This window comes from Lolium perenne, chromosome 3 (assembly GCF_019359855.2).
Source record: "Lolium perenne isolate Kyuss_39 chromosome 3, Kyuss_2.0, whole genome shotgun sequence".
NCBI classification, from domain to species: domain Eukaryota; kingdom Viridiplantae; phylum Streptophyta; class Magnoliopsida; order Poales; family Poaceae; genus Lolium; species Lolium perenne.
Window position 1 is genome coordinate 181,070,371 of NC_067246.2, and position 10,484 is coordinate 181,080,854.

Consider the following 10,484-nt stretch of genomic DNA (forward strand, 5'->3'; position numbering starts at 1 on the left):
GGTTGGTGTGAGGTTGTTGTTGTTGTCTGACAACTTTTTTCTCGGTTGCAACTTTTTTTTTTCGGTTGCAACTCATGTGCAAATACAACAATCTTAGCCACGAGCAATTGGAAAAATCTTAATTCAACTCATGGCTAGCAGTAATCATGGCGCAATCTAGCGATTCAGAAGTCTGAGAATTAAGTTAATTTTCAGTAGGATGAGAATTAGCAAACCGTTATTTTTTCTAGCGATTCAAGAAAGGATGATATTTATAAAAAAACTGGGAAAGGATGAGATTAGGGCAAACCGAGGCTTTATTTTTTTTAGACTGAATGAGGGAGTATTCGGACGCACAGATACACGCCAAGCCCAACCCAGAAGGGGAAGTGGGCACTACGGCCCAGCTTGGCCTCCACAAGACGACCTGCCGCGCTCTCCGCCTTCCTCCTCTTGCTACACACACACCTCCACACCGCTCTCTCTGCTCTCGCTCTCCTCGCTCCTCGCTCTTCTCCGGCGCGGCCGTGCGGGTGCGCTGCGCCGGCCGCGGCTGCCTCGGAGACCGGCGAGGGACGATGGCGACGGAATGGAACTACGTGGTGACGGCGCACAAATCCACCGCCGTCTCCCGCTCCTGCGTCGGCAACTTCACCGCGCCCCACCATCTCAACCTCATCGTCGCGTAAGCACCACCAAACGCATTTCTCCGCCTCCGCGCGTTCTCCGCTCGCCCGGTTGCGGCGGTGGCCAGGGCTGCGGGGGGCGCGTGGCGGGGCCTAGGGATTTTTGTTTGCTCGGCTAAAACCCTAGTCCCCACATCGATGCTTGCTGGAACGATCGATCTATCGATGCTTGTTTGCTTACGCACTAAGACGGTCGTACTCCACTGAGATGGATGTGCTCTTGATTTAGTTTTGCTTTTTTTTTTTTTGAGAAATCGTCATTTGCTTGTGAAAACAGTAGAAGCCGCGTGTTGGATTGGGTGGGGTATTTTCCGTGTGAAATTTCGACTCGGGCGTTCAGAAATCAAATTAAGCCCCCATTCGTGGCTTCATGGGTCAGTTTCCGTATTCTAAACTCCCCAGGCGACCCGAGGTGTAGAATTGGTCGTGGATTGTTATTGAGAATTTCGTAATCAATGTGCAGCTTTAGTTTTCTCTTTTGCGTAACTGTTGTTTTCTCTCCCTGAAATCTACCAGGGACCGTACGTTTGGATTCGTAAAGTTTATCAGCGTATTTTAGTCATCCTGGAATACAAATCCTAAATTATCCTCTCATGTATCCTTGTCTGCAATTGCAAAGCGGTATATGCATTAACTGGCAGCAGGAATCTAGATTAGGGGTGGGGAATGGGGGGACTGATGTCTTCATAGCAACAAGATATATGGTGTGATAGTGATGCCGTGAACCGGAGTAACTCCTCTCAAGAATTATACAGCATCGTGAATGCTAAGGCGAGATACTTAAAACTGTTGTTAATAAATAAGTACCTTGCTTGCTTATTGTTTATTTGATTATTGTAATTGACCTTCTTAAAGACAAAATAAATTAACATGCATACTTTTTGAGAAATATATTTGCTGATGCATGCCTGCACAACAAACTTTCAGGAAATGCACTCGTATCGAAATTTATTTGCTTACACCTCAAGGCCTTCAGGTCAGAGCCATTTGCCTCCATGGAATATGTCAATGCTTCTGTTGCCGTCCTATGTGCTATTAACTGTTATATGGTGGCTATTTGTATTCATATAGAACATGTGGGCATGTTTTGAGCTAACCAGTTATACTTTCTTTTTGGTTACCAGCTTATGTTTGATGTACCATTGTATGGAACCATTGCAACACTTGAGCTCTTCCGTTCTCATGTGAGTTTATTTTCTGTTTCTCTGGTTGAAAGTTGCTCCTTGCGTTCATGTATTTTTTTCGACAACCTGCAGGAGATCTGTGCGGCATTATATTAAGCTTTCAGAGAAGTATACATACAGAGTTCATGTATTTGTGTTGTATAAATCTTTAGCTCTTCTTGTTTTGATCCCCAGAGTGAAGCTCAAGATTTTCTTTTCGTTGGTTTGGAAAGATACAGATATTGTATTCTTTACTGGGATGGAAGACAACTTCTTACAAGGTTTAGACCTTCATTCATCACATTCTGTACATATAGAGCAATGATCATGATGCTTATCTTAAGTCCATTCAATCAGTAGATTTGTCTTAATATGACTGCCATGCTATATTCCAGGTTCTGCAACTGTTAGTTTGGTGAATCTAAAAAACTTACTCTATAATAGGCATGAACTGAAGGTCAATCCATCTGAACCAGTTCCTTTAGCTTCTCATAGAATTTAACTGAAATCGCTTCTAATATGCATCCATACTCTAAGCCCCTAACCATACTTAGCTTAGCTGGAGCAACTTTTCGATCACACCTTTCTGTCAATGTGAACACAGAAAATAATTGGTTTGAATATGCAGATCTGGGGGAGATGCTTCTCATTTTGGTGGACGCCCTACAGACAATGGACAGGTAATGCGAAAATCTCGACGTGTACATGTACAAAAGTAGGAACTGTTTTATTGGTCGGGAACATTATTTTCTAATTTCTACTGTGAAGTTGTACAGAATATAGTCCTTGTTCTTATTTATAAGTACCTTGTTTGCTTATTATTTATTTGATTATTGGAATTTGCCACCAAGGACTTAATTGTCGTGAATGCTAACTTTGCTAAGCCGAGATATTTAGAACTGTTGTTAATAATAAGTACCCTATTAGAATTGTGAACTTATTATGTGTTGTATTCTCTGAGGTACCACTATTATTCCACAGTTCATAATTATATTGTATTACTTAAAATGTAGATTGGAATAATTGACCTTCACCATCGACTGATTGGTCTCCACCTATATGATGGCTTATTTAAGGTAAGTTATCTGTACATCTTTCTGTTTTGATGAGTTTTCAATGATGTTCCTTGAGGTTTTTATATACTCCAAATCTCTGAGGAAAGAAATTACTGTATCTAACTTTTATAAATGGAGAAAAATGTACCACCAGGATGCACTTTTGGTGGTGTAGACCTGGGAGACCAAAGTGCTTGGCCTGTCTTCAGATCCTAGGCCAAGCAAAGATAGAAAAAAACTCCTTTGTGAAAAATAAATAAAAGATTTTCTTGGCTGTTTCCAGGTTATACCATTTGACAACCAAGGACAGCTGAAGGAACCATTGAACATCAGGTACTGTAGTTTTCTAGTTATTATCTGGAATCTGGATGAAGTTGTGAACTGTCATCTGATACTACAACCACCACTCATCAAGACAAGTTATGCTACCAAACAAAGCTTGCGCATTCTTCTTCGTGCATCATCCCATTTGAACATCCAACCACTGTTCTTATAAATGTTTTTCATGACATAGGATTACATGTGAAATCGTCTGATTCCTTCGTACAGGAATTGGGGGTGGGGGAGGGGATTATTTTTATTCCAGACATGCCCCACATAGTACTTTACTTTTCTGTTTCCCCTTTACTTCGGTAAATTGGCAGAATAATAGTAAATGAAATGATTAATTAAGAACTACTGTACCACTGTGTGACCATGCAGATTATGGCATTACGAACTTAGAGGAGTTGTCCATGTTGTACGTAATTCGCCTTTGGTTGTTATTTGTGCTTACTATGGAGGATTCAAGTTTACTGAGCATTTTTTTAAATGTTATTTGTCATATCATTACTTTTTTTATCATGCTATTATACATTTTATCACATTTCCGTCTGGGCGTGTCAGGCTTCAAGAACTTCTAGTGTTGGACATCAAGTTTCTCTATGGCTGTGAAATACCTACAGTAGCAGTTCTTTACCAGGTATACTCATTTTCCCACTTTTACAAGAATGCATAATGTCCTATATTCAGTTATTCACAATAGACTCCATCCTGTTAATGTACAGGTTGGTGTTGCCATTTTAACAACTCCTACTATGCAAACATACAACTAAGTTACTTCATGCTCATGCTAATGAAGTAGTGCTCCATTTTTTCTCTTGTGTAAAGATTTATTGTACGCATCATATTTCGTGGATCGATCCTTATCTTTACCGCGTGGACCTTTTTTTACTTCAGTAAAGTAATGGTCTTCTATGAACATAAAAAACACATACCTCCAGTTTTCGAAAGCAATCTCTCCAGCTTGCACATTCTTCTTCGTGCATCATCCCATTTTTGTTGTATGTAATTCAGCCATGATATTATTCATCCAATGATTCTTATTTCTATATTACACTTCAGGACAACAAGGATGCCAGACATGTTAAGACATATGAAATTGCATTGGAGGACAAGGAATTTGTTGAAGGTTCTTGGTCTCAGAATAATTTAGATAACGGTGCTCGTCTGTTAGTACCTGTACCACTAGGTGGTGTCATAATAATTGGTGAGGACACAATAGTTCACTGGAGTTCCACGACATTTAAATCTCTATCAATAAATCAAGTAAGGCTCTTTGTTGGTAGTTGTGCTTTTATGTTTTGGTCTGAACCATTATTTGTGCACAACCATTTGGTTCTAGTATAGCTGACACATCATTTCTTGTCCAGGCTATCATTGGAGCTGTTGGGCGGGTTGACCCAGATGGTTCCCGCTATTTATATGGAGACAATACTGGCTCTCTGCATTTACTTGTAATTACTCAAGAACGGGGAAGGTATCCATGTAGATTTATTTTTATTTTTGAAAATAAGAAGGTTTAGATTCCAGTACTAAATTAATCGCCCCTTAAATATCACTTTTCCATGTTATGGTGGCATCCAGAGTGACCGATTTAAAAACTCACTACATGGGAGGGACTTCAATTGCATCAACAATATCATATCTTGATAGTGGCCTCGTTTATATTGGTTCGCAGTTTGGGGACTCACAGGTAGGTAACATCAACTTGAGTTGCAGGTATCATTTGCTCTTTCTAGTGTACTGCTCTTATAGATCTGATCCTCCATCATAATGGGTGTCATTCATGATTTGCTGTACTGTTATGGTGTTACCTCGAATTAAACCCTCCAAAACATGAGCATGTGTGTGCCGATACATGTAGACACACACACGCAATTTGACTCCACTGTTCTGACCATGTGAAAATTCTGGATTACTTCGATTCCAACCTACATTGCTAGTGACATTGTAGGTTTGCACCTAACAATTGTTCTTAACAGCTCATAAAACTGAATAATCAAGCTGATGCAAGCGGTTCATTTGTTGAAATTCTTGAACAATATATGAACATTGGACCAATTGTAGACTTGTGTGTGGTTGATCTTGAAAGACAAGGGCAAGGTCAGGTGATTACTTGTTCAGGTGCACACAAGGATGGTTCAATTCGGGCAATTCGTAACGGAATAGTGATTACTAGCCAGGTCTAAAATTTTCCTTAAACTTTATCTATGTTGTATTGAATTCTGGGTTACACTATTGAAAGCTTAAATAATATCTTCATGTGTATCCAGGCTTCAGTACAACTCCAAGGCATCAAAGGACTATGGTCTTTAAAAACTTCATTGAATGATCAATATGACACGTTCTTGGTTGTAACCTTTATAAACGAGACACACTTCTTGGCGATGAATAAGGAAAACGAATTGGCAGAAACCGATATAGAAGGATTTGATTCAGAAACACAGACTCTGGTCTGTGGAAGTGCCATCCACAATCAGCTTATACAGGTTCTCCATTTTTCTACTCATCTGTCTATTTTTAGTCTACAGTTGGCTACTTGTTGTTAACTTTTAGCCATTTTGTGGTTTTCTTTTTTCATTACCTTAAAACTTGTAATCCTGAATCTTGATGGCAGGTTACTGCTAATTCTGTTAGATTAGTCAGCTCTACTTCTCTGGATTTACTGGATCAATGGTTTGCACCAACAGGATTTTCAATCAATGTTGCAGCAGCTAATGCAAGCCAGGTTGGCCTCTCTTTGGGTGATATTGCTCAGTACTATCTCAACGAACATTGAGTTGGAAAATTGCATACAATATGCCACTGAATGTGGCCCTAAGCTACACATGCCATCCTTATGTTGGATGATATTTTCCAGTTTAGAAATCTTTGTGAGAGTACGTACTCTAATACGAGTAATTATTATCTCTATTTTCAAGTCTGACTACTTGTCAGATTACAGTCTTCCAATTATTGGTAACTCTTGTGGATTATGACGTGAGACTGCAAACTGTGTATCCAGTATCATAACATTACTATAGTTTCATGTACTTGTTTTAACAATTTTCGTTCACTCACACAGTAGGCAGAACTTGGAATACTGATGCCAAACCAGTTCCCGAGACTGTAGGGAACCAAGCTGTTTTCAATATTAAATTTGAATATGGATCAGCAAACACGATAATCAGCCACAAGCTGGGTGCAAGGCTGCAAGCTGATCAGAACATGTTTAAAAAATGAGACTTATTTATACCAGTAAATTACTTTATGGAATGTTATTTAAATCAGTGCAACAGAAATTTTAAAATTCATAGTTTATTCATAACTTGGTACAGCTAAACATACATGGTTTTTTTTGGTTTACCTTGAAGCCCTCCTAATTTAGTTGGCTTATTAGCAGTGACAAGTGACGACAGTCTGGTTCATATCAGTTTGGGGATCTACTTCAAATCTAGCAATGCATGGTAAATAGCATCTACTTCAAATATAGAGTGCTTTTCTAGAGAACATATTAACCTCATTTCTCAAAAAAGTGCTATAAATGGTCATTAAAATTTCTTCACATTTTCTTCTTCTTCTGAAATGTGTGTGAGTTCAGGCGGAGAGGGTGGGCATGATTTGGATGAGGGTGGGTGGGTGCTCCATGGCTAGGATTAAAGTAACAAATCGGTGTAAATGAATGCTGATAGGTTGTTTTTTCAGTTTTAGCTTGTATTATGTAACTCTCCTTCTATAAATTAATGAAAAGCAGCGTTGAACTGCCTTTTCGTCAAAAGAAAAATGTCAGTAAATTAAAAGTTCCTGACTGAATAAGATTTATGGTTTCCTTGTGGTTCAGATGATAAACCTATGTATTTCTTTACCATTTTAATCGTTCATCATGGCTTCATATTATAGCAGTTTACACGTTGTTGCCATCTTGCAGGTTTTGTTGGCAACTGGTGGTTTCCATCTCGTCTATCTAGAAATTACCAACTCTAAGTTGGTGGAAGTGAAGCATATAGAGCTTGAGCATGATATTTCTTGCCTTGACATAAACTCAGTCGGTGAGAATCCACAATCTAGCTCCCTTGCAGCTGTTGGGATGTGGAAAGATATAAGTGTGAGGATATTTTCGCTCCCTGGCCTTCAACTAAATTGGAAGGAGAAATTTGCTGAAGTTGTTCCTCGTTCTGTTCTGCTGTGTACTATTGAAGAGGTATGCTCTTCATGTCACTTTTCTGTGTAACAGAAATTTGGGCCGTCGACAGTAATATCTTCATTGGTCTTCTTTTCAGGTGTCATACTTGTTCTGTGGTCTTGGAGATGGTCACCTCTTCAGTTTTGTGTTGAACATAAGTAAATGTGAACTATCAGCTAGACGCAGGTTCTCCTTGGGAACACAACCAATCAGCCTCTATAAATTCTCATCCCACAATAGAACTCATGTGTTTGCTGCATCAGATAGGCCAACTCTCATATACAGCAGTGACAAGAAGTTACTCTATAGTTATGTCAATCTGAAAGAAATGAGCCACGTATGCCCTTTTAATACAGCTGTTTCCCCAGAAAGGTCCCTCCTCCCTCGTGTTATGCACGTGTGTAGCTACCTATTGTCTTAGCTCTTTTGCTAAAAAAAAGTTCCTTGGATTTGCATTGAGCTATTTCTTTGTTGTAACAGCATTGCGATAGCTAAAGAAGCTGAACTTTCAGTTGGAGCAATTAATGACTTCAGAAAACTTCATATCCACACAATCCCCTTAAACGAACAAGCACGCCGCATCTGTTACCAGGAACAGTCTCGAACACTTGCATTCTGCAGTTTCAAAGATAAGGACATTCACACAGAGAGCGAGACGCACTTTGTTCATCTGTTAGACCATCAAACTTTTGGGTTTTTGTCAACACATACTCTTGATACTTTTGAATGGGGTTGCTCCATTGTCAGCTGCTCATTTTCTGATGATGAAAATTCTTACTATTGTGTGGGAACAGCTTATGTTTTACCCATGGAAAATGAACCCACAAAGGTAAGGTTTTATTAGGTTCACCCTTAATGAACATCATGCTCTTTCTAAAGCTTTGCTGCCTTATATGGAACTACTGTCTCATATATACTCCCTCCGTTCCAAAATAAGTGTCGTAAATTTGTATGTATCTACCACTAAATCATGTCTAGATACATGCGAATCTAGTCAAATATGCGGCAGTTATTTTGGAACGGAGGGAGTATATATGGTGGAGCTATTATAGCTATCCAAGTTTCCCTATTTCAAAAATTATTGTGACAAGTGATATGCCTATTATTGATTGCATGATTTTCTTTTCATTTTATCTCCTCTGAATAAGCTCAGTTATCAAGGACAGGGTAGTATCATGTCAAACTTCAGCAACATGGATTTCCCTTTTCCTCGCTAGGAGAATTTTTTGGTTTTATGACTTTTACCTAGTCACTTTTCATGTATTTGTGATATGTAATATAAACAGCACCCTGTTTTAATTGAAAAGGCAAGCCTTTTGCCTCTTTCAAAAAATAGACAGTACTGGCAGAGCCACATAAACTGCTTTTCCTTCTCTTTTCTATTTAATTCTTGTTACATGGAGTTGTATTTAGTCAACAAACGCTGAGTAAAACCTGCAAAAAAAAAACGCTTAGTCGTTTGGCAGAATACATAACATATTACATTGAGCATTGGTACTGTATAGTCTGTATTTGATATATCCAACATTTTCTGCTGCATTAACTTCTTTTTGGTGCCAACGCAACTTGTCGCAGGGTCGGATCCTGGTTTTTTTAGTTGAAAAAGGAGAGTTGCAACTAATCTCAGAAAAAGAAACCAAAGGAGCTGTCTATTCGCTTAATGCATTCAATGGAAAATTATTGGCTGCTATTAATCAGCAGATCAGATTGTACAAGTGGGTGCAGCGAGATGATAGGTCACATGAACTGCAATCGGAGTGTAGCTACCACAGTGAGGTATTGCCTATGCATACTCAAACCCGCGGTGATTTCATCGTGGTTGGGGACATTATGAGATCATTATCGTTGCTGGTATACAAGGTATGGCAACACTTTTCACTTCATTATACTTTTTACAGGATGCAATGCATCTATGAATGCTAAAGTAAGCTTGTAAATAGCACTTTTTGGATCATACTGATTGCTGTTGCTTCTTCTTATTGGTCAGCATGACGAAGGCCTGATTGAATATAAAGCTAGGGATTTGAACACAAGCTGGATTAGTGCAGTTGAGATGCTCGATGACGATATTTATATCGGTGCAGACAATTGTTGTAACCTGTTTACCGTGCGTGAGAGTGAGACCCATGAAGGGCGTCTTGATGTCATTGGGGAGTACCATCTGGGGGACTTGGTGAATAGTTTGCAGCACGGTTCTCTGGTTAAACACCACACACGCTCACTGGTAGGCAAGTATCCTACGGCCATCTTTGGCACGATCAGTGGCGCAATTGGTGTGATTGCATCCATTCCAAGTAACCTACATATGATCCTCGAGAAGCTGCAATCCATCCTTGCGAAGTCCATCAAGAGTGTTGGTAATCTTAGCCATGCAGAATGGCGGTCATTCTATAACGTCAGGAGGACGAGTGTTGCCCGGAACTTCGTGGATGGTGATCTGATTGAATTATTCCTCAAACTGAGTCCAAGCCACAAGCTTGCAGTTGCAAGGGCGATGGGTGTTGATGTGGATAAGCTGTGTCTGCTAGTGGAAGAGTTGGCGGATCTTCACTAATCAGGATTAAGTAGTTTCTACTGCCATGTATAGCTCCTCGCTGAATATCCCAACTGTTCAACTATTTCCCGACGTGGTAGAAGAGATGCATGCTGTAGGTGATATTTGCAGTTTTGGTCCGAACTATTGAGTAATCCCTGCGTGGTACTACTAGATGCAACTAACTTCTTTTAGCTTCAGTCTAATTTGTTCCTTTTCACTTTATAGTCTGATAGAAATTGATGGTGGCTGAGGAGATTGTACATTTGGTTACAGTTCTGAAACTAAAGTCATACGAAGAAATGTACGGCTCTACTGTGAATGAGCATGCCCTTTCCTATGAAGTCATGTTCACCTGTCGAACAAGGAAATGTACGGCTGTGCTAAACAAGATGCGCGGTTCCATAATACGACTTCAGCTAGAGCCTTAGTTATGAAACTGCTTGTTTTCCCAGAACAGGAGGGAGTGACTTTTGCTGTCTACTCTTACTATACTAATAATAATATATAAAAGGTTGAACCAGCATTTCAACCAATAGTATTCTGAATTGCATAGTCATACATGTTGATCGAGTAGCGATAGGA

The 10,484-nt window shown here is 39.5% G+C and overlaps 1 protein-coding gene across 2 annotated transcripts; it reads left to right on the top strand.

Annotated features, from left to right (window-relative positions):
- The first annotated feature begins 425 nt into the window (after window positions 1–425).
- On the top strand, window positions 426–10,239 carry LOC127342762 (DNA damage-binding protein 1). Of its 2 annotated transcripts, XM_051368772.2 has the most exons (19): window positions 426–664; window positions 1,593–1,641; window positions 1,790–1,849; window positions 2,024–2,109; window positions 2,457–2,508; window positions 2,842–2,904; window positions 3,167–3,216; window positions 3,769–3,844; window positions 4,267–4,470; window positions 4,575–4,681; window positions 4,789–4,897; window positions 5,187–5,387; window positions 5,478–5,693; window positions 5,822–5,932; window positions 7,112–7,384; window positions 7,464–7,738; window positions 7,847–8,195; window positions 8,942–9,226; window positions 9,354–10,239. In XM_051368772.2, exons 1-19 carry the CDS (start codon window positions 558–560, stop codon window positions 9,918–9,920), a joined length of 3,240 nt encoding a protein of 1,079 aa, XP_051224732.1. In that variant the 5' UTR covers window positions 426–557; the 3' UTR covers window positions 9,921–10,239. The 2 variants fall into 2 exon arrangements, with proteins under 2 accessions (XP_051224732.1, XP_071684353.1); XM_071828252.1 differs by lacking the exon at window positions 7,112–7,384.
- Window positions 10,240–10,484: the final 245 nt, after the last annotated feature.

What these genes read in the sequence shown, in the direction of transcription:
- LOC127342762 (XM_051368772.2), top strand. Translation starts at nt 558, where the DNA reads ATGGCGACGGAATGGAACTACGTGGTGACGGCGCACAAATCCACCGCC. An exon ending in ATTACTCAAGAACGGGGAAG is followed by an intron (nt 4,682 to 4,788) that starts GTATCCATGTAG and finishes GGTGGCATCCAG; the next exon opens with AGTGACCGATTTAAAAACTC. An exon ending in TATCGTTGCTGGTATACAAG is followed by an intron (nt 9,227 to 9,353) that starts GTATGGCAACAC and finishes CTTATTGGTCAG; the next exon opens with CATGACGAAGGCCTGATTGA.